At 42.5% G+C, this 25,157-nt stretch overlaps 1 protein-coding gene across 2 annotated transcripts in view; it reads right to left on the reverse strand.

The window, feature by feature from the left end:
* Positions 1–25,157, reverse strand: part of ABTB3 (ankyrin repeat and BTB domain containing 3) — a 183,473-nt gene that overhangs the window by 78,183 nt on the left and 80,133 nt on the right. For both annotated transcript variants that reach the window (XM_062569467.1, XM_062569458.1), the window contains exon 2: positions 251–400. In XM_062569467.1, the coding sequence (XP_062425451.1) occupies positions 251–400 (150 nt within the window). The remainder of the gene's footprint in view (positions 1–250; positions 401–25,157) is intronic.

Here is a 25,157-nt window from a genome sequence, read left to right on the forward strand (position 1 = left end):
GAAGATGGAATAAAGCATTTTTCACCTTTAAAAAGGTGAAAAGCAGTGTGTGCAAACAAGCACATCCACTGCTGCACTAGACTTTCTTCCTCCCAGGCCTTCACCTTCAGCTTCCAAACTGGCCATGGAGCACAAAGACCACTCTTTCCATCTGCCTTCTTCAATATTGTACATGTCCCCTTGTCTCTCTCCTGCAGAGCCTTCTACTTATAGGAAAAAGCACCAATATTATAAAGGATCTTGTACTTACTGAGTTCAGCAATGCTCCCCACACGTGTAGCCAGTAGAGACTGCTCGATGGTCCTTAACTCTGACTGGCTGAACATCTGCACTTCCCCAGGCTTGTTTGACCTCTGCTGGTCTTTGTGGAGGTTCAAGCTGTCTGGCAGGCAGAGAACGCCTAGAGCAAATTAAAAAAAAAAAAAAAAAAAGAGAGAGAAAAAAAGTCCACTATAAATTCAGTTGCTACAGATGGCTTTGCCGTCACAGCCACATCTTTCTGGGGACGTTCTGAGATGTAGTACTTATGTACAGAGCCCAAAAGATAATAAACATTTATAATTCAATATCGCAGATGAGTCAGGCTCACAGACGTGCCCCTCATTAGCTTTTCTGTAGATCCTTAAGTCACTTATGGTTTCACCTAGGGATAATTCTTACAAAGTCCCACAGAGTTGCTCAGACATGAGGTCAACGGCGTTACAAAGAAACCCCCTAGAAATTACTCTAAAACCACACAAATTTAATAGAAAACGATATCTCAGCAACAGAATTATTATAGATTGGTTTTAAAATGAGCTATGAGAAAGCTGTTACATTTATAGGTTTCCCCTGCAAGGGGAATTCCACTGACAATTGCCAAAATAATGGACCGGCTCAGACACTCCAGTGCCACTGATGAGTTTATTGAATTTCTCTTGTAACTACGACTCCTGGCAATTGAACTGTTTAGGCTTCAGCAGCCCATTATGCAGAAGCCCCAGCAGCACCGAATTTTTGTGGAGGAGGGTATAAATAACGCTCCCGACACAGACTGATTTACACACACGCTCCTTCAGTGTCACTCTCCACCGCGACAGCGAAACCCTCCAGCACAGAGAGCGGGCGCACGTTTATTAATCCAAATCACCGTCGTGCTACAAAACTGAACTTATTTGCAACAGTTAACGCTCCCTGCCACCCTTCGGTAACGGATGCACGAACGTGCAGCTAGGAGACGCGGTCTGAGGTTCGTGAAGAGCCCCTCGCGGCCGTGCTGCCCGCATCACCTTCCAAGTCCCTCCGGGACACGCGCAGGTGCGGAGCCACGGAAGCCACAGGAATTGTGCCCGTTTATGGCAAGGAGATTGGATCCGATACCTGGCTGTGCGATTTGTAACAAGTAGCTTTGACACCTCAGAAGAAGCCAGACTAGGAAAAGTGGTTTTTTCAATTAGCTTTCTGTGGTCTTAGGCACAGGGGAGAAATTCTGCACTTGCAGCGCTTTTATGACCAGACTTTAAAAAAATACGTTAGAAAGAGGTACCTTACCCACATATTTGGCATTTTTGTTGAGGAGGAAGAACTCATTTAGTTTCCCAGCTCGGTACATAACCAGCCTCTAACTCTACTGATCCATAACTCTGCCAAAAGGTGTAAAAGAGGAGGTCCCCTGCAGAAAGGCTACTTTAATCCCTTTTTACTGAGGTTATCAAACAACCATCCGAGCATCCCTGCCTGAGAGCACAGCAAGAACAGGCGGTGCACCCAAGAGGGGACGTCTCTCAGACGTCCAGTTAGTCCCATCAGCTTGCCCTTGCTTCCCACCTGCACACATCTCCCCAGCCTGAGAGCAGAGAGTTGAGTTAGGAAGTTGTACTTGCAGCACGGACCTAAAAAAAGGTTAGTCTCAGGGGATGAGGTGACACAGGTTCAGCAAGCATGCTCCAAGCAAAAGGCAGAGATGTACACTGGAAAAACTGGGACCAGAGGTCGTGTCTACCACGGCTGCAAAACGGTATGAGCGTCCTGCAGTTCCAGCAATGCAATCCTGAAACAGGATCACCGCCCAAGCTCACTAGAAATACCAGAACAAATTCGCTACTAGTCCGTTTAAACACTGCAGATGGAAGAGCAGCAGCAGCCTTAATCCCTGCCCTGGCTCCAATCCCAGTGTTGTAACAACCACACACACACAAAAAAAAATCATATTCATGCGCGGAAGGTCAAGAGAAAGGAATACAACTTGTCAGAAAGCGCTCTGGAGGACATCTGACACAACAGCAGAGAAAAAAAATAAAAGCACAGAAGTAAAAAGTTAAAAAAAAAACAGCAAGAACAGATTATTAAACAAGCTTTCAAAATTCTCTTGTGATCGTTCAGTGGCTGCCTCGCATAAACACTTGGCATACTAATCAACATTTATATTCTGTAGAGGTACAGAGGTTGAGAAGTACAGCTCCTGGTTTTAAAATGCTGCCTTGCCTGTATATTTTAAGTAGTATTCTCTACAGTAAATCTTTCTAATTTATTCTGACTATTCTGTACAATTTTAATGGATTGGGATTAAGGCAAAATTGGGAGAGATCTCACTGCAGCAAAGAGGTGTATCATTGACCTAACACTGCATGAGATTTCTAAACATAAGAAACAGAGTACAAACAATGTTATGGCATTAAAAAAAAACAAGAAAAATACTTTGCAGTTAAATACACGCCAAGTGTGGGAAAACCCCTGTTTTAAGCTACCTTTACAAATAAGATTTAAATGGTTTAATATAATAATATATACAAAAGAGATTTGTCCGGGTGATCAAAGCCCTGGAATACAGACATCTTATTCTCAACTTCATCTCTTTGTTCCTATAGCCAGGCATCTTCCCTACAAATAGCCGTGTTGATTAATTACTCTGTTCTTTAGCAAGGGGAGTATATTCTTAAGTTCTTGGATGAAAAATACAGATACAAACTTAGCAAATTATGGGACATGTCATGCAAAAGGTGGTCTTTATTTTTATTTTTTTGCTTGGGTTTGAGATTAGTAAAGACATGCTAGAGACAAACATCTGATACTTATACGCTGGTTTAAAGGCTACTATAATTGACCACAGCAGATGACCAGTGGTGTGTTGGAAGACTCTTTACAACTCTCATAATTTTCCTGGGTCAAATCTGGTTTTCACTTGTGCAGAGAAAGGGGATTCTACTGCTCAGGCACACAACTCTGCCAATTTTCTACTGTTTTTCCCAAAAATGAATTTTAAAAAGTCACCAAAAAATGCTTTTTAGAAGAAAAACTCCATTTTTCAGTATCTGATGTAAAGTGCAAACCTGTTGATGAAAGATTGTGGAAGGAAATTGTTTCCTGGCTCACAGGGAGTCTGCTAAATTGAAGGGGGAAGAAGTATAATAATAATAATAATAATAATAATAATAATAAATTTAAAGAACTCCTCTGATTTTAAGTGACATTTTTGCTTTATAAGAAATATTGAAATAGCCATGACCAGCTTTCACTAGGTTGCCTATAGTTCAAGGTAGCTCCTTCTCTGCAGACCGGTTTTACTCTCTTGCTTTTTCAGCCATGGCCCTAGGCATATTGCACTGTCCTTGACAAACAGGTCAGAAACCCAACGTTTCCAATTAGCCTGAAAAAATCCCGTTTTTCCCTTTGCTTTTATCCCCCCTCCCCCCCCCCTGGCTGTCCCTGCCAATGTCCCGTGCCAGACCAAAACGCAGGTTTTGGTGCGGGAGCGTCGCGAACGAACCGCAGTCGCCGCCTTTTCTGGCGACGGCCACCGTCGACCGCCCGTCCCTCCTGCCCGGCTGCTCTGCCCCGCGTGCTGCTTTGCCGTGGCTTCACCCCTCACCCGCGCAGCCCGGCGGGAAGCGGGCGCCCCGAGCATCCCCGGGGCCGCACAGCAACGGGCACTGCGTTCAGGGCTGCTGCAAGCCACCGGAGCACCACGACCCCTCCAAAGCAGGGATCTCTCTGCCCCGTGTTGGTACGGAGAGGTCTATGGACGGGGGGCAAAGCCCAAGTTTGCTTTAGAAGCTGTTGTTTTCCCTTGGCTCCTGGCCTCCAGCTGCCTTACAGTCTGTAATTAAAAGATTGAAGGGAAACACAAAGAAAATACTGTAAAACTAGCAGGACAGCAGAAAAAAAATCACAGTGGCAAGCTCCTAATGACCCCCTCCACCCCTGCCAAGCTTGTGGGGAAGGAAGGGGGAAAAAAAGGGGGGAAAAAAAAGAAATAAGAAATAAGAAAACTGTAGAGAAAATATGATGTAAAATTAATACACTCCACATTTTTCCTGCCCTTAGGCCTACTCCTCAGCTGAAACACAAGCCAGAGCTTTAGTCCCCAAGGACTTAAAAATCCCAAAGCAAAAAATTATAGCACAAAATGACACAGCTGAAAGTGAAGATGCGCAAGCTTCCAAAAGAAGCAGTTTTCATTTGAAACCCTCATGCCAACTCTCCCGAAACAAGGTTTACCTGGTAAATGTCTTCCAGTTTCTTAACATCTATTTAAAATTTCTATTTAAAATAAGCAGTTAAGTCGTGGGCCAGGCTGTGTTGCATCCTCAAAACCCCCATACTTGGGTCCCGAACCAGCCTCACCACTAAAGCAGTGTTTTAAATAGTGAATCCACCTCGAAAGAGTGAGAGTGCCATGTTAAAATCTAAATTTGCAATGCCAGGCACTGCAGGCGTACACAAACCTACAATGCACAGACAAGCAAGCAGGGAAAAGTGTGCCATGCGAGAGAGGAGGCAAGCAAATCTCATGGTTTAAAACAAAAGAAAATTCCAATGCAACTAAGTTAACATAAATGTTCTGCTTGCCAACGTGATCCAAATTGTCTGTGCTCAGGCATCTAGCAGGACCTAATATAAATGTGTTTGCTTCAACTACAAGTAAAAATACTGTAGAGATTATAATTTTTTTTCACATTTTAGCACTACCACTACAGAAAGACTACCTGCTTTTCTGTATACATACTAATTTATACTCTGCATAGAAGCTAGAAGGCTTTGCTGCTATTGCTATCTTTTTTCAGGGCTCTACTTTCAGGAGAAAGTAATTCAAAGCATCTTTAACTTCCCTTTCCATCTAGCAAATGTAAAAGTCTATGCAAAATAGCTTATATTTCTACTGTAAGGAATAGCTGGATTCTATTAAGTTTATAGAAATTAAGGGTGCAAGGCATATACCAGACAAACTGCTCCACAAAATGAACCTGAAAATGGTAATTAGCCCTGAGCAGTCCTCAAAATGTGGTGCTGCACACTGCTCCAGTGAATGTCAACTTTATCTAGAAGGACCACATTTAGGAGCAGGAACTCCATTAGATCATCACACCCATTTGATTTCTTACACAGGAGCACAGGACTAAAATGTCCACAAGACATCCAAACAAAAATCTCTCTTCTAAAATCTCACATACCAAAATATTTCCCAGTAGAGCAATCTTGAGAACTATAGCATAAAGACTATCCCTTTCACAAAAGGGATAAAAATACTGCCAACTATGCTTGCAGTAACAATACACTTCATTAGGTGAGAACCCCATGCCTGACATCCTGATGTGCAGTAAAGTTCTCTCCTGACCCTACGTTTGGTAATCAAGGCAATTATGAGATCCATGAGCCACCATCCATGGTACACAACAGATTAAGTGCAGCATGAAACAGCATCCCAACATACCTATACAAGAGTTGGCAGAGTCTAAGTGACAAAAACCTTGATGTATAAGCTCAAACTTGAGAAGAAACCCATTGGCCTCTGTTGTTTGAAGCAACCTGCACTGTGGGTCCTTATCTCAACCTGTCAACCTGGCAGGCAAGGCAGATGGAAAAGATCTTGACTTCTCTTTACAGAAATTAGATTATGGGGAGAAAAAAAACCTTTGCGCTAATTTTATCAACAAGTGCACTTTCAGTTAACTGAAGACCTGGAAAGTATCCAAGGCAAGGAGTGCTAAGAGTCTTCTTTCCACACATTCCAACTTGATTAAATAACAGGGAGTGGTTTTGCATGGAGAAAAGGCAAAGAGTTTGGGAAAGTTAGAAGGTGAGATAAAGTTTCCCAAATTAAAGTCTTAGCATAGGCAAAGTAGCCCAAATGAGGGGAACAAAAACATGAAACAGATGCAAGATATTAACGTGACACTACTTTGTGTATCTTTAACACCTACTAGTCAAAGACATTAGTAAGTATTACTAGCTTTTCAGTTAGCCTCAAGACTCTGGCATGAAGGAGGTAGGGTAGAATTCATTTCCATTTTATAGATGAAGCAAAAATATGGCTCAAGAAAGCGTAGTAACTAATTCAAGGTGAAATAAAAAATGTTTGAGAAAACCAGGAGAACATAAAGCCTCTCGTTATGCAATTTAACCACAAGAGATCACCCTTTCTCTCCTAGAAAAATCAGTAGAAGAGCAAGTGAAAAATGCTTAAAAATGAAAGAACAGAGCCTCAGAACTCTGCCAAGAAAATGATCAATAGCAGCGACCACTGATAAATGACAAACAGAAGTTGTACAATCACGGTAGATTTTGGGTTCTTACCTGCAGAAACTTCACTTCCAAAACAACTGCAAAGAACAATCATCTGAGCTATGCAAGTGTAGCTGTTTATTTTATCTGGCCACATTTGGAGGTTTTGCCTTAGCAATTTTGTCTCTGGCTCGTTGCAATTGGAAATTTTAGTAACTGTTTGCATATCTGCGGCACATTTTTTTTCCAAAAGCTGTAAGATTGCTTTCAGGGCAGTATCCCAGCTGAGAAGGATTTGATTTCATCAAGAGACAGAACGGATGATCATCATCCACAGCAGAGTACCTCTGCGAGGTATTGGAACAGATGTTACAGGACAACAAGATAACAGAATTTTATTAGAAAACACTATGATGACATCTTTTCATGTAAGGAGTTTGTTAGCATAGCACTTTCTACTTAATTGGGATGTTCTCCTTATTAGGATCCTTCTAAGGCAATCAGTTTAGACTAATGATAATGAGTGGCAATCATTGCTGCTTAAAATGGCCTAGGAGTAGCAACAATTCAGCTAAATTAGGATATATTCAGCTAGTACCAAGTAGTTAAGTGGCGTATAACCAAGCGGAACACAGGATGAATTTGATTGTTTAGAATATAAAAATACAAAAACAAAGAAATATCTGAAGATTTGACCTCACAGATGCCACTAAACATAGAAACTAAACTCCCAAATCAAAAGCAACCACTATATTCTTTTATTGGAATATAGAGAGAACAAAATCTTGGTCCCACAAGAATCAACTGCAAAACTTCAAAATGCTCAAAACAGCAACAAAAAAATGTTACTAAACAGTAAACACTAAGCAAGCTAGTCTACAAGAAGAGAAGTAATGGAGAGCCACTTCCTCATGTTTATCCCTAGACCTCTCCCACTACAGGCAACCCCAGTTCCCTAAAGTGGTCCTTGAGAAACTGCTGCCAGCTAAGAAACAGCAGATGCTGCATCTAGTTGCACATCTATGGACTGGATAGACATGACGCGCTCAGCGCATGGCAAACTGCCATCAACATAATGGCTAACTCCCCCTACCTTTCCTTCATGAGGGTGCTAATGTGCACCACACTCCTTTACCCATCTCTGATTTTCATAAAACTTAGAGGAATGCACAAGACCACCATCATTCCTCCAAAGAGGACTGCAGTTGGCCTACTAATTCATAAGTTAGGAAAGGGACAAACAAACAGCACAACTGTTCAAGTTTTGTTTCTTTTGGAAACCCAGATAAAATCTCTTTTGTAGCTAGGAGAGTCGCTCAATTCAAATACTAAAGTCTTCACTGAGCTATATTCCACCTCCAGAGATTGGGGGGGGGGGGGGGGGGGAGAGATTTTACTGTGCTGCCACTGTTTCTTACCTTGCTCACCTAATACAAGAAATGCAGTCACTGCAACATCCATCTGTGGGGACAAGTGAGGGAGACGCAGAGCTGGATAGCACCTCCGCTTGGAGGAGAACTGACTCTCCTCAGAGAGCCATCTCTCTCTCTGGTGACTTTGGAGGAACATTTATCAACTTAACAACAGGAAAATTGCTCAATAGCATGTTCTGATCAACTACATTATTCCACTTGCAGAGTGTCCGTAAGGGTTCGGTGCTAGTGATGATTTCTTTTGGCATGGAGATGTTTGAGACGACATAGGGCATTTATTTCAAACATGGTACCCATGAGCTCGAGATTACCCCCTCCTAAACTATACTGCCCTAGAATCAGTGATTCTGAGAAGAAAGGCTTTACATCGCACTATTTGACAAGAGCATCCAGATAAATAAAGGAAAAAAATATATCAGTATCATTTTCCTTCCCTACTAAATGCAAATTAAGAAAAATACGTGCTGCTCTTAGTGTCTCGACAGTAGCAAGAAGCTGATAGATGGTGGGGAATTTGCAGGACGAAAACAGGACGATGAATGTGTTAGCAATGATGGCAGTGAGGAAAGCTTAGAAGATGTTGGGTTTTACGGCATACAGTCTGACTGTGAGATGTCTCTTCTAGCTGACCGCAAGTATTGTAAGATGGCAGCCGCAGGCGAAATGGGCTGGATGGCACCAAGGATGGGCACTGGAATAAATACGGACTCTGGAGATGAACTAGTGTTAGTACTAACTAACTCAAGAACAGATTTGGCTAAAAACAGGCAACATCCCCAGACAATGAGGCTGTTAGATGGAGAGTTGCTAGAAGGTCTAGACTTTGAGTCACTGAAAATGACAAAGAATGAGTTCACGGTTTTTTCATTGACAAAAAAAAAATGCCTGTTGATAACAGCAGAACAAAAGGATTCAGTGATTCATAGCTTAATACGCTTTCCTAGAGTCTGCAATTTCCTTCAGTCATTACCGTCAGTCCCCCTAAATGACCAGCCATGACAGATGACTTCCTGTTCAGCAGCCGCGATGTGGGCTCACAGAAGAGCCCAACTGTGCTGATACAGTCTCTCTTCTAACCGAGCAAACTCCCATCCATTATTTATAAATGAAACATCAGCAACTAATTAAGCATTACGGTATAGGCATATGGCTTAAGTCTCTTCTTTATGAACCACCAGTTTCTCCTAATAACACCATTTTGGACTTCTTGACAATGGAGTATTTTAGTTGCAAAACTCCATGATTTGCCATCTTGCTCCTCCTTGCGCAATACAGAACCCATTTCTGCACGATATGCTCTCCCAGCAGACCTCTATATCAGGTCCTGCAGCTGTATTAAAGCAGTATAAAATGCATGCTGTAAAATGGACCTTTTTCTGTTGCTTCCTCCGTGCACCCCCACACGTGTCTGACAGCTCCAATGGGTTGTAGTCATCATTTCAGTCACTGCTGAGCAGTTGCACTGAATATTTTACAATATGCCTAGAGAGAGTATTTAGAATACCTTAAAAAAATACCTGCTCCATTTGCTTCAATGTTTGTAGAGATTAGTATGCTCTTTACAGGAGAAGGGATTGTTTGCCAAAATTCCTCCTTTCACTTTCGAACATCGGCTTATGCAAAACCCATGAATAACAACACATAATGGAGGAAACATTCAGCGCTCCAACTGAATACATACAGGACATTCCCAAACAGTCACCAACCTTATACCCTTCACGTTTCACCGTGGGGCATGCAGTGAGCAGCTGAAATAAGACAAAGAAGAGCGGGATGAGGCTTCCACCATGCTCAGAGCACTCGCTGCTTTGCACTTGGGAGCCAGCTACGTGCGCAAGAAATTTCTGCAAAACGAACTTACAGGCAATCAGATTGGTAAAACATCTGACCTGACAAGGGTGGGGTAACTGGAAAATGACACGTTTCTGTGAAGCTGGGTGTCTGCTGTTTGTTTGCCAAGTCACCTTCCATAAATGCTAATGTATTAGGCCCTGTCCCAGAAAATGCTACAATCATATTAGAGAGTAGCTAAAAAAAATATATTCATATCCTTCAACTTTAAAAGCTGAAATCATCCACCCTGCAAGTCGGTGGAGCACAGGGCTGTGCTTCAGCAGAGAAATGCTGGCGGCACTGGCACGACTCCCATCACCTCTGCCAGGGTCAGGTCCAGAGTTCAGCCCTGGAGCTATGAGTTTTGGGTAAGCTGGAGCATGCGGAGCCCACAGTGAAGGTGAAGTAATTAGAAACTCCTTTCAAGTGTTTGCACAGATGAATATCAGATGGGCCACTCCACCCTTGCCATGAAAGTGAAGTGTAAGTAAAGAAGGGTAAGATTTTTAGGGAAACACCCCCCTCTCCCCCCCCCCCCCACCCGTTCTACTTACTGGCTTTCAGGCAGTATTGCAGCACCTGAGCTCCTATATTGGTGGCAGTAAGCTCTATGAGTCCTTCAACCTCTGCTTCCATGGGTTTTCAGCATGGACTTAAAGCCAAGCATTTGCTTAGAAACTTCACTGCCTGGGAACCCTGGACCCTAGCCAGCCAACTGTCCTTTCCAAAAGCAGCCTTTACATTGCTCAAAAATTTCCACTTCGCTTACTAAATAGAAATTACTTGTTAACACCACGCAATTTGTGATCCAGGTCTTTGATATAGATACCTACAACAATAAATCTGCTGTGACCAGTAAAGGTTAGCCTCTGTATATATCGATGGTAAAATCATTAGAGATGGTGAATAAAAATTTACAAGAAAAGAAGTTAGATTCTATCACCACAATAGTTTTCTGATTGGCTGCCATACAGATTGGCTGACTGAATTCAGATAATTCAGATCTTACAAAAGTGATGGATACGCTCTTCCCCCACCCAGCTATAACTTGAGTTGACTGTGTTCAGGTGCCTGAGCTCACCCGATGGCTTCCAATTTAACTCAAGGATTCTTCAAATCTATTTTACAGAGGTTTAATTTGTTCCCTTTGATCTTTGCACAACATCCATTTGTATGGTCCAAATTTCAGGATACCCAGTTTTATTCCTAAAACACCTGATTTATTTTAAGAAAAAGATGCCCTCAGTTATTCTTTCCAGCCAGAAAAAGCTGCACATTATTCTCAGAGAGGTCAAACCTTATCTTTTTTTTATGCCAAATCTTCGGATCTGAACCCTTGCGTTATTAATCTCTTCACTTCTTCACCTGGACAGTCACATACAGCTGCACAAACACCCAAAAACCTGCAGTAAAGGAACATCAGTAAGCACGCAGAAGTCAGGTCACCCTTCAGTTTTTTAATTCAGGTTCCACAAGCGTACGCACTATGAGGCGACCTATAACTGCAAAACTGTGCGTGTCCATTACCCTGGTGAGACCCCTTCAGTGCACCGAATCGATTCCCTCCAGCGCGGAAGCAGCCGCTCAGCTTTGCATCCTTTCGGCGCGATGTTGACGCGACGACCACGCATTCCCCATCCCCTGCTTTGAGCAGCACGCGATGCCCTTGCCCGTGGGCTCGCCATGCCCGCGCCGAGGCCACCAACGTGCAGCCGCGGTGGGCACAGGGCAGCGCCAGCTGTGAACGAGCCTTCCTTAGGGCTTCCCTAATAAATGAGCACCGGGACTAAATGGGCAAACAAGCTGCGAAGTAGTACGGATTCTCCCCCCCCCCCCCCCCCCCACACACACACATAGCTTCATTCTTGGAAAAGGCTGAGCCAATTTGGCTTTAAAAAAAAAAATTTTTTTTAATCAGCTGCAAGGAAATGTCTGCCCTAGAAAAAGTTAAATGCAGTTGGTGACAGCGAGGAAAATATGACCAAGTGAAATCAGGGGCACGTAATGATAAACCGCAGGTAGCCTTAACAGCAGGCCGTGCTAGCTGCTTCACCTGTTTTATCTCATGTGCTGATTTTATTTAGCCTTTTTGCTTTGAAGAAGGCTGAAAGAATCCAAATGATATTTTAAAACATCTAGAAACTACTTCAATGAGGCCGCATTACATAACAGATAAGCTGACTAAGGAACAATACATGCTGTAAAGGACAGCGAGATCGAACGTGAATCTTGGAAACGGATTCAAGTCAAAACCCCAGATAAAAAGAGTCCCCAAATAATAAAATACTTTAAGGTAAACTCTTCATCTGACTCCATCTTCCTAATGGTCAGAAAAACTCCATGTCGGTCTCTTAGATGCATGCCCAAAGCAGCCAGCTCACGGTCTCATTCCCCCCCCTTTTCCCTTGCCTGCAGATCACCGTTTCATTTTCGGCAGGTCGAGCTCACGGCCGCTACCTGCTGCACTCGGGTCCCTGGGACCCGCTCCTCAGTGTCTTTTCAAGGACTACAACAGAAATGTGTCCAATCCTTTTATTTATTGTGAACATCATCTTACACCCGGAACAAACCAACGCTATCGTTCAGCCTGGAAGTCTTTGATAGACGTGGTTAAAGCTGGCTTTTACCATAAACTAAAATTGCTCTTACTCTAATCACATTCTCTATGGATACACATAACAAAATGCTGTCTGGCTTATATTTCTTAATATTATCAATGATATGAACCACAGGGATTTACAAAAATTACAGAATTATGAGGATCAAAACAGCTTAAAGACACAAATAGTAATTCTCTCTGAATCTGTGTTTTTATTTTAAAAAATAGTAATTCTCTCTGAGTCTTTTAAAATAAAAACACACCATCAAATATTAATTGCAATGCACAACACTGCAAGACCTGCAGGAATTACAAGCAAATTTTAGTTGTCTCAGCTGCATGTCATGAGGAATGCCAATAAGGAGAGAGTGAATTTTTACTTTAAAAAAAAATCAAATTTGTAACTAACTATTTTAATTCCATTCTAGTTAAAAAAAAGGCAAAAAAAAGCAAGCTCCCCAACCTAAATCATTTGTACATTCACAGCCTCCAGCCATGAGCATCTTGGTGGATGCTTGCTGGTGCCAACAATCAAAAATGCAAGAAATCGGTAACGAAGCAGGTGTCCTTTCTAATTATTATGGGGCAGACTCTGCATTATGATGCCTGTCCGCTTTTTCTTTATGTATCCATTTCATCTTAAGTTAGCTGGTCATAGGACCTAATTCTTCTCCTTTTAGAGCTCTGTTTACGGGCAGCAACTAAGCTGTGGCACAGCACTGTGGGAACTTAGCATACAGGCATCTGACAGGTCTTTAACATAAGGTTAAATGTTGGAGAGCGCCCACCCATCTATATGAAACATCATGCTAAGTAAATCAATGCAGTTTCTTATGTTGCTATTGCCTTCTAAATTGAGTTTCATTGCACTCAGAAACAAAAATACACTGTCAATCTAAGTACAGACTTACTAGTAGGCAAAGCTGAACTGTTCATTTAAATAGGAAGCAACACTATTTCCTCCTGCACTTGAAAGACATCTTGCACATGGGGCATCTTTCTTACATGAGGTTTGCCTAAAGACGAAAGATGGTTCTTCTGACCCAAGTTCCTTGGTTTAATCATGTCCCAACATGACTAATATGCACGCTAAAAATAGTTTGTTGAATCAGAAAGCTGTTTCTAGCCCCCTCAGAAGTGGAAGCAACTACCCATCTCCCTATCTCCTGCAGTGGAAACATGCCATAATGGCAATATTCCAAAATATGCAGGTTACCCCAAATATGGCTGTATGAGAACTGAAAGTCTGGATTTAATGAAAAGGAATTTTGAGAAAAGAAGTGAAACTATCTTTTTTTGCATGTGGAAATCGTTATTTTGGGTATTTCCAGAAACACAGCCAAAACCTGAAACTTTTTGAGTTACCATATCTGGAATTTCCTTCCTCAGATAATTTCAAGTTTGCGCAGTACTTAGGTGGTATTCTTTGTGCACTGCACATATCTAGGGAATTTGACACATTTTTATTTAGTTTATGAAACCAAACGTACACCTGTGGCACTGAGTTAACATATGATCAAGGGCTCTTTCCCCATCCCTGTTTAGATGGCAACTACTTGAATCTTTGAAACCATGATCAACTTTAGCATCAGCTGACAAAAAATATCTCTGTCCATCTCAAAGGATTTAAAGGGACGAGCATATCATGAAAAAAGCAGTGATAACCTGGTAGTTTGCTTTGGAATTAGGTAATCCTTGAGATGAGCTCTCAAAACCATAAACATCAGGAATTCAGGTTTTACCTTGCACTCGACCCCATAAACATTAACAATTCTACCAATTCACATTTAAGGATTCCCAAGTAACTTTAACTTTGTCCTGACTATGAAATGAAGGGGACAACTGGAAATTTTGAGACAATTCTGCCTTCTGTAATGAAGCTAGGGAGAGGAACTGAGAGCTGTCCTTCAGTTTTGGTTATAGACTGATCATAAGACTGCCTCTCACAGAGTCTATCCACTAGGGAGAATGGAGTTTCTAAATAAAATAATGTTTCAGAAGTGATCTGATTCACAGATGAGCTTTAGGAGAGAGGGCAAGCCCAGCAGCACTGCCTTTCCCAGCGCACTCTGAGAAAGGCACGTTCTGAGAGAAACGGATGTGGAAGTAGTTGGACTGCCCTCTTCAACATCTCTGCATTTATTTTTCAGGATCCATAGGCTTGATCTTTGCATACTTTTGGAAATTTTAATCTAAATTTAATCCACAATGCACATCCTGAAATCTGCAAATTCTGGGGAGGAGCAAAGAACAATGCAACTACCAGAGACATGCTTGCAACTTTAAGGAGAAAAGTGGTAAAACATTTTTGAGATGACTTCAGAATCATGGGAAATACGCAGGATGAAGCAATGGATTTCATGTCCAAGCAGAAATACGATTACAATGGCCTTAGGGCACATAACTCAAGAGTCAGCACAGACCAACATGATGTACACGAGAGAGATAAGAAGCTGGTGAACTGTGGTCTACCAACAGGACACACAAGATTAATACATGCAGCTATAGAGAAGGAAAATAATAAAAACAGAAATGATGGAAAATAATCCTTGCTCTAAGCTGCTCTGCATGCTTCTGAGGAATGGAATGATGGCTGCAAGTGCAGTAGGGTTCATCATGGGGTCTACTTCCTCTTGTGAATAGTTAATACTAACTGGCTGGCAGACAGCAGTTTGATATGCAACTAATTTTAATTGTATAGAAAACCTTAAATTACTTTGAGTGTTTTAAAAATAAATAGATCGACCAAGAAATATCTCTGGAGCTAAGAGAGAAAAGACATTCAAAACATGTGAAACCAAAGCTGAGAAAGACTAAGGACCTTGGCAACAGCTAGAACCTGCAGGTCCGAAATGAAAGAGGGCAGAGTACCGCACAGTATCAGCAGGACAAGAAATATATTATTAGAGATAGACTTAGACTAAGTGGAAACAAACACATTTTTGATGCCTCTCGGCTGAAAAAACAGCAGTTCATCTATTTCATCACAAAGCCTTCCAGACTTGGCAAACCCAACTTGTACCAGCACACCGCAGTGCATCTTCCTCAGCTGCTGCAAGCACGTAAGCAAACGCCCGCCCTAGAACTACAAACCACGCTGCGTCTCACCACCTGGCATTCCGCATGCAAGGGACATCTACTTGACTTTGCTTTCCTCTGAAAGACAAAATCGCAACGGAAGAAATGCCTGCCTAAATAAAAAGAACAAAAATCCTATCCTCCTCCTCCTCCTTCCTCCAGGAAGGACATAAGAAACCAAAACCAAGCAACAGGCAGCAGTCACATAGTTGGTGCAATGAACAGCCATCCTATAGTGATGATCCTAATACACAACAACATGAGAATTTCCTGATCCCTGTTCCCTTTTATGGCTTTCTGCAGGAAGACTTTCCTCTTCTTAATGGCCTTACACGAGATAGTAAGGACACTCATACTGACGGCTCTACCTTTTCCTGCTGCAGGACAATACAACTCCATCCACCCAAAAGTAAACTGATGATCTAGCTTTTAAAAAGAACTACAGGCAGCCACAAGGGCCCGTGGGATATGCTGAAAATGCTGCTGCTAAGCGGGGCAGATGAGGCCCTGCTGTTTGGAAGTGGAAGGTGACTCCTGCAAGAATGCAAATGCCTGCTGCTCTGGGGCTTGGCTGATTGAAAATACTGATGAGTTGGCTGCCTCTGGAAATCCTGTTTCAGCGACAGCTCCCTGTTGGTATATGTATGCATTTGCCAATACCCTTTCTTATTTAATTCCCTCTTGTTGGTTTATTTTGGCCTCTGATCAAATCTCCCCATGATTTAACCTACAACTTGCAATATGTGACTGCGAGGGGAGAGCAGGAAGGTGGTTGCTGGTACAGCTGTAGGGCTGTGGGCCCGAGAGCAACAGGATTGCATGGGAAACCAGCCTGGACGATTTAATGTTTCAGACTTACAGCACAAGAAATCATGCAGCGATATAGATGCCTGAGCCTGTGAGAACAGACTGACCTCTTTTGTACCGTCACAGGACACAGGAGGTACATGCGTGATGTTTTGACAGCTTTACGTGCTGTGGTTTCCAGTCTGTGGTCACAAATGTGTGCCGAAACAGCCAGAAGTGTTTACTTAGGCTCATTCTTTTTGCATAGTGCTAGTGAGCACTGCTTTAGGGTGCTTACTGAATATAGCTGCGCATGTTGGTGAGAGTCCTTTGCCTTCACAAAACCATTAACATAAACCAGGCCATTGCCTGCATTGGTTCATAAAGCACGTTCTGGGGTTGCTTTATTGCCAGGGACTAAATGCTATTGCAGATGACTAACATAAAGTGAGATGCATTATTGTAATAAAGGAAACAATACCTAGCAAAATAGCTAGAAGTTTATTTTTCAATATGCATCTTCCAAGCCATTAGCAAATATTAGGAAATTAATCTTCCTCAAACCTCTGCAATGTGGGTGCGGGGAGTATTATGCCTCTGCTAGTTTACACAATTAAGGCAGAAAGTTTTAAATTGATTGCTTCGAAAGGGAGAAGAGGTATCAGGATCTGCAACAAAACCAGGATGCAGAAATCCCTTGCTCCTTGCTCCTCCTCCTCTGTAAAGAACGACACAGCGGGCAGCAGAAGGAGAGGCTCTCCTGGGTGATTTGCAGAGACAAAGCCAGTGACAGAAGCTGAACAACACCAACACCAACACCAAAAGATGCACCTAGTAAACACTTTAAAACGTAGAGCCGGTGAAGGTTTGGTAAAGGAACTATGATCAATCGTGACGCCGTACAGAGTGGCTTCACTCCCCTGCACATATGCTGACACCAGGGGTATAGCTCCTTATTTACACCTCTGAAGATGACCCAGGATCAGCCCAAAAGATGCACTCTCATACACACAAAAATCACCATTCTTGATAGGGAGAAAAAAAAAAAAAAAAAAAGGCAGGGAAATCCAGCTGCACACTGTGCAAGAACACCAGGTAGAAAGAGGACTCTGGGAACGTAGCCCTTGCCGGGGTCTGAGGACCGTGCCCTACAGCGCGAGCAGGTCCCCCCAACCCACCTCCGGAACAAGCTGGGGTCAGCACTCGCCACCCCCACTGCCAGCCTGCCACGGGCGCCTGGGTGACCTCCAGCAAGCCTACTGACCTTCTCCCGCCCCACTTTTTATGGTGGCTGGTTTAAAAAACTTTTGGAAAGCACCTTGAGCGCCTCTGATGAGAAGTGCCACATTACGTAAACAACCCCCCAAAGTAGGTTTGTTAATAAACCTACTCTCAAAAGAAACACAGAACAAGGAAAACCCGGAGCTTCATGGTGGCTTATTTAAACACGTGCAGATGATTTGGCCTGGGTAACAGCACACCGTGCTCTGCTGCTTGGGTGCCTTTCAAAGGCAGCTCTGCTATGCAGAGGTGAAAATGAAGTGCTCTTAAAAAAAATATTCCCCTCACCCAACACTGTGGACTTTAATAAATCCAGATGTCCAATATTTCAGCTCTTAAGACTGTGCCTTGTTAAAAAAAATGTCAAAAGAAAAATGTGAGGAGGAAAACACACTTTATATTCATTAAAGAGCTCACAGAACCGAACAGCCTACCTGGGAGAGTCAAAGGAAAGAAAGAAAAAAAATACGAAGTACAGGCATTTCAAATCATACAGAACAAATATTCAAGGGCAGTGAAATGTTACGAAGTAGCTTAGTAGAACTGTTTAACAGTCTCAAAGATACTGTTAAATGTTTCATTATCGGGAAATCCAAATATCGAAAAATCCTAACACTGGCTTAAAAATAAGTACATTTATACGAGTAAAAGTGGAGTTCTTTCATTTACTTCTTTATTGCTACAGCTTTCAGCCTATGCTCTGTCTAGTCATGGTTGCAAATTCTCTTCAAACAAGAAAAAAAAAGGAAATTACACTTCCTGTATGTATGTCAAGGTTCCCAGGAAAAAACAGGATTGCAAGTGCTGGAGCTTTAAGGAAAACATCAACCATTCAGGGACTTTTACCAAACAGCTCGTCTCTGGTTCCCCAACTGCATCCTCACCGGTATCTCGGCCATTCATTCCAAGATGCTTAGTAGCACCTTTCATAGATTTACAGGCAACAAATCTATCAAAGCCTTCTGCTTTTCTTCAATCTTATGTGAGAAAAAAATGATAAAAGAAGAAAGCCAAAGAAAAGTGGATGTAATCTGCCAGCAAAGGGAAAGACATACTGAAAATAATTCAGCGCTTGAAAAAAGAATGAGTATTGATAATCAGAGTTGATAAAAATATGAAGTACTACAAAACTAATTAATAAGAAGGGCAACGGTCCCAAGACAAGAAATCATTTTCTCTATGCATTCCTTACTACTTCGTAATTATTTCTTACACTGCTCCACTAGCTTGAGCTTCTCCAGTCTTCACATGCCAAAGTGCCTGCCCGGTTTGGTGGCGGAGGCAGAGGAGCAGAGGTGCGGCAGGGACGCCCGGCTGCCGCCCCAGCTCTCCTCGCTCAGCGGCTTCGGAGGATGGGACTCACCAGCCCGACTGCTTCGCAGAATAAAGTTAATCCTCATTAAGAGCACGCTTTCAGCATGGACATCACACTTGGAATTTAATAGAAACACACGCGCATGTAAATTGTTACGATTTTTAACACACAACGCTTTGATTTGAAATTCTTGGTTTTGATGTCAGTATTTCCCACAGAATAGAAATCCACAGCTTCAGTCTCTTCTACATAGGACATACTTCTACAGGAAGAAAAGAAAAAAAGAAAAGAAAAGGAACATCTCTTACTCTTAAGAGAAAGTTTAACAAAAATGCCAAAGGACAGTGATAAATGACTTGAGCTCAGCCATTGACTGAGTAGAATATTCTAACCAGACGAAGGCCACAAGAAACTGGTTTCAGATGAGGCAAGACTCATACTGATTTTATTGAGACTACAAACAGATCAAAGATGAGGTGACTTTTTTTTTTTTTGCCAACTCATCTGCTTTTTGTTTTTTTTAACCCTACCATTAAAATAACGTACGAGATTAAGCTCTCCATCACTACAGTGAAAAATGAGGAGTAATGCCAATAACTGAGACTACAACTGAGCAAAAGAGCCTAAAAGGAAAATCTTCCTCTTTCTTTTTTTCGAGTATAGCTCGACCTAATCAGAAACTTACTAACAGCTTACTTCTAAAACCCAAAGGACACTGACAGTGCTGGAAGGCACGCAACCCACTGCAAATAAGACCTGTTGCTCTTTGGCAGAACATACTCATCTCTGCAAAGCTTTTGTGTAACAATTCCAGCTGAAAACACAGGTGGATAACAAGCATTTACAAATAATTTAACCTAAAATTCATCGTGGAGTTTGTTAGTCTTTGCTGGAAGCAACCTTTGGCACCCAAACCTGGTCTCAGCGACAGGCACTCTCAGCAATGGGCACTCCCAATAGCGCCAAATGGAGGCTGGCAACATTTTCCGTGACAAGCTTTAATGCATTTTGTCAGGATGTTTTTCAGAGATGCTTTTCCCTCTCTTTTTACCAAAAATTTTTGTTTACTGCACTCAAGGAAATCATTTTAGCGAAAAATACAAAAGAAAAATATCCATGAAAACCTGAAAGAGGGAGCGAACAATTGGACCCGAAAGATCATGTGTTGACCAGATTTTCGCTGTAAGACTAATCGCTGAAGAAAGCACTGAATGGCAAAATTCACTCATCATAAACTTCAGAGATTTCAAAAAAGCACTTGACAGACTCCATCACTGTTCACTCTGGAACATCTTGAAGCGTTAGGCTTGCCAACGAAAATAATTACATCATCAAGTCTTTACATCAAACTGCAGCTTGAATACTTAAAGCAAAGGCAGACTTAAGTACACGGTTCCACACAAGGGCTGGTGTCAGAGCAGCAAGAACTCTGTCACTTCCGTAGCTGGGCACCGCAGTTGACTTCACTGGGAAAACAAATGTAAAGGGTAACAATATATAGGGCTCAGCCACAGTCCACTGGAAAATACAGATATTGCTCAGGTCACAAGCCTTCCAAGTGTTCCTTAGCCAAAACGTCAAGCCTGATAAAGGCCAACAATTTGATCTAGCACTGAAGAAAGACAGGGTTAGCAGTCTGCTATGAGGGGAAAAAAATGTAATTAGAGCATAACTTCCACCTTACAAGAAGAGATGCAGTTTATACAGTAATTGGCCATAATTCACAGCCAATGGGGATAAAGTCACAAACTGAAGAGATGGCAGTTGTGCTTAGCATCTTAAATAGGATTCATCCATTAAAAATTATCTGCAGCTCAAACTCTGAACTACAAGTCTTCAATTCAAAGCGTTATTCCTACCTTGATACACGACAAAAAGGTCATATATCTATCAAAGGTACATATAGACAAATGCTGTTAGAAGCAAGCACATCAGAAAATCCTAGGTGTGACATTAAACGAATTGAGAAGAACTGCAGAGATGTACTCCAAGGTAGGCTGTTACCTGTATGGTTACCCAGAAAAGAGGGTGGAAGCATTTGGCAAGCATGTTTGGAGTGGAACTAGAGAAGAAGGTAAAAATGGGAAATGCCACAGGAAGTTTTGCAAGCACAGAGGCGTCTCTTGGAAGTAGCTTTTCCTCATCTCAACTGCATCATTAAAGGCTGGCCTAAGCAATACAGACCCCAAAAGCAGCAGTTTTCCTGGTGTAACTCCAGCATAACACGCTGGGCTTTTGCTGGTCAGCTGTGTCAGTGGGAGGCTGGTAACCCTTCACATACAGCCCTGCCAGCGGGACACTGCAGCATGAACCTGCCTTCAGCCGACGCTAGGGTCCTTCCACCAGAAATCCCAGGCTACCGCTGTTCTCGCACGTGCAGAAAAACAGCTCAATCTTGCATGCTTGTAAACTATTATATTTACAGCAAAACTCCCCGCAAGCAAGCGCGCAGGGGAATAGCAATAAATCTGTCCCCTTGTATAAAACTCTGATCTTCACTGAACTAAATGTTTTATAGCCCTGTGCTAGGAAACTGGGCGATATTTAAAAAGTCATTGCTGAAGAGATGTGGACCTTACCAGCTAGAAATGAGCTGTTATGTGAAAGAACTCCCTCTTCCTCTTCTTCTTACAATGTTAATGTTTCTATAAATGTTTTAATAGACATAACAGACTATCTGTCATTATAGTAAATTTATAAATTATAAAGGCTAATTTTTTAAAAAAAGTGAATAAAATGTTTAAAGAAATGTTAATCCATCCAAATCACAAGTGCAATCTTATCTTAACTAACCTATTATCTTTTAATATACTGGGTCTACCAGTAAGCTATTAACATTTAAATGACCAGCGTGAGCATGACCTAGATTAGAATTAAATCTCACAATCCAATAATACATAGTTGACAAAACTGCATGTATTTTAACACATGCACTAAATGAAAACTTAAAAATCTGAAAAGCACAAACACACATGCGGGAAATTTATTTTACTCATCAATACAATACAGAAACAAATGAAAACTTTTGGCTTAATAGTTAACTTAAGTTACAATCTATTCCACACAGGATGCAATCAAAAAATGTAATTTTTTTCAACAGCTTAACTGTACACCTAAACCACACTAAAGGAAAGGAAAGGTCACAAAGCCAAACATTCTAAAATTAGGAAATGCCAAAATTAAATTTACTAATGCAATCTTAATTTTATTCCTTGCGCATGCACTCCACCACACATGGTTCACTTACGTACATGACTGCATATTAATTTTTTCACAAAGCTGACAAGAGACCCACAAAACTAATGGAAAGTCTGGAAAGAAAGCAGAAATGCAAAAGACTGGCATGATTAGTCCATGACAGTAGAGAAAAACAGTACCAAAGAAAGAAAAGAAACCTAAGCACCAGCGGAATTCTCTTGTCCTTGTGTCTAGATTGAGGTCTTAAAATTTCCATGTTGGCTTTTCCAGTGTATGGTTAGCTACCTTTTCTCTGCCTGAACATCTATAGAGAAATAATTTCTCCTGGGAGAAAAGGCACCGATCTCCCATGTCTAACGGGTAGAGTTCCGGGGAACAGGGAAAGAAGGGACAAATCTGCTCTGTTAAACACTGCTCCATGGTGCTGAAGTTTTCTCCACCTTAAGTAGGACAGCTGAATACCAAGTAAAAGCCAGGAAAGAAGCATCTGAAACTAGAGCTCACCCTTTATTTGCTGGCTTTAAAATGATAACCTCTCATTAGAGGAACATCTCATTAAATAACCCATCTGGGTCAACATACAGGTTCCTCACTTTAACAGGCAGCACAAAACCCCTGACAACTCAGGGACTGCTGATGGCCAGAGCTTTTTTTTTTTTTTTTTTTTTTTTTTTTTTTTTCCTGCGCTGAGCAAAGATTTGCCTGGCGTCTCTAAGGACTCTGACAGCAAGAAGGTTAGAAACCTTCAGTTTGTTCTCTGTATCATTAAATCTCCATCAGCAAGCCCAGTCTTTCATTATCACAATCATTAATGCTTCCTGGCTACTATAAATTCTGTTGCTTGAATCACTCATCCCAGCTCCACTGCTAAAATTCTCCAAAACAGGTTTCCAACGTCTTTTAATTCCAGGTGGAAAAAAAATGCTTGCATTAGGGTCTACTTATTTAACAGCAGCTTTGCAAAGCACAGCTAGCACATGTTTTAAGGGCCAGGTTCATGAATAGTACAACACGATGAGCACTGTGACACTGCAGTCATTTTTAACCACCTAAAATATTGCCTGCAGTCCATCCATTCCCAAAATCTCAAGCCATTCATTTGAGGTCAGAAACATGAGTTTGCTGAATCGAAGCCTGCACTCAACTCCTCAACAGCAACTGCTCAGCTCCTTAATGGTCCTCTCTGATCCTTCCAGAGCTTCAGCAGAGTAAACTTCACCCTGGAGAATCCAGAGATGTGCAAATCAAGAACATCAGAGAGCGTACAAGAAATGAAAGGCCCTAAACCTGTTTCTTTCCTTGAATGCCACAAGTATACAGTCTGTGCAGAAGACAGGGCCTCAGGCAGAGTCCCAGAAGCAACAGGTACTAAACTGCATTTCTGATCGTTTTCAATATATTTGAATGTGTAGTCAGAGCTCAGATGCTCTTAACTAATATTGAAAAGGGCCCAAATGAAAATTTAGATGGACTTCATAGCCTTAAGATGGAAAGGGCGTAAATGCTTCAGGACAGACCAGGCACGTTCCTGCTGCTAACTGTGCAACCCATCTGTACGGGCGTTACTGGAGCGTGCACATAGTAAACAAACAGCCTAAGTGTGAGAAAAGCTGTTGATTTAAGGCATGGAATAAGAAGAGTGTGCACAGTTTTCTAGGCGATACGCCGGCAGGTTGCTGCTGCAGCGCAGACATACTTGAAGCAGGATATCAAAAAAGCCAGACTTGTCACCTACAGCTTTGAAAGCAGGAACAAAACAGCACTTCATGGAAGCGTGATTTAGATTCTACCTTGGGATTCAAAGGGATGTTAATAAAGCCGTGCATAAACACATTTAAAAAAAAAAGCCAAATGCTTTTTAAACCCAAGAAAGCGCCCCTTTGAAAACAAGAAGCTGCACCTTGTCTTTCACTTGCTTTTCTTTTCGCCCCGGCCGCGTCCCGCCAGGCTGGGGGAGAGCTGCCCGCCTCCGCCGGGCGTTAGCCCAGCCGGCGCAGCGGGCAGCGTTTCGCTATAGCGAGTCGAGCCGCTCGCTCGGCAGCTCGGCGCGGGGCTGCGCTTTCTGCCCGGGATGCGATCGGCGTCGCCGCGCGCTTCGCTAACGCCCGGAGCGAGGGCAGTCCAGAGGCGCCAAATGTTGTCGGGGAAGGCAAACGCTCAGAGTTAAGGGATGTTTTTCTGCTCTCGCGGGAGACCGAGAGAGCCCGTTCATTAGTTCTAGTCTTCACCCCGTAGCTTCGTAATCCGCCAAGGCAAAATACTGCGGAGTACTTTCATTAGCAGGATGTCTTAATGAGGGGAAGCGTAAGGTGCCTGCCTCAAGAAAAAACAATTTCCTCGCTTAATTTAGACAAGGCGAACCTGACAACGAGGCACGGCAGCTATGCTGCTTTCGTAGCGCAAACGCGCGGCAGGCGGGAGGCTGCCGGCTTCAAACTTGAGGCTCCCCGCTTCAAAAGGAGCCTGCTGCAGCGCGCCGCAGCCCAGAGGCTTTTTCTGCTTATGAAGTCCCTCCAACGAAGGTCAGGGAAAGGCAAAGCGCGCGACAAGACACCATGCCGTCCCGAATACGCGCTTAGAGCAGGTTGTGCAATGGCAGCATTTGGCTAGCGCAGCTGGACAAGCGAGTTACGGAAGCGGGTTTTTCCTAACACATACCCCGTTTCAAGTAGCCAAAGAGCAATTCGTACCTCTCCTTTCCTGGCTGACCTGAAGCAAAACGCATACCCTGGCGATGGAGGCACTTTGCCCCTTCTTCCACATCTGCACAAGGGGCTTCTGCTGGCACAGACATCCCAGCCACAGGTGGTGCCAGAAAACGCTAAGGTGCAAAGTCTCAGGACGTGGGAATTTCAGCATTAGAAAAGCAGACAGTGCAGGACAGGACTAGCCAACAGCTGTGTGGGTTTTTGAGGCTTATGGTCCTGAATTGTCCAAATCCTACCTGTCACACACATTTCAGTTCTTTTGCAAGTCTGATCCCCCGTCTCTTTTTTTTATGGACAGAAGCAATTTAAATTATAAGGATACCTGTTTTTCGTGCAAACACAAGGCAAAGTCGCTCATTCAATAAAAAATGGATTTTGTAATATACTGGCTATCAAGACACACAGGCTCTATTCTCAACTTGAATAAAACATCAGTTTCAAAAAAT

This window comes from Rhea pennata, chromosome 1, assembly GCF_028389875.1.
Source record: "Rhea pennata isolate bPtePen1 chromosome 1, bPtePen1.pri, whole genome shotgun sequence".
Classification (NCBI taxonomy): domain Eukaryota; kingdom Metazoa; phylum Chordata; class Aves; order Rheiformes; family Rheidae; genus Rhea; species Rhea pennata.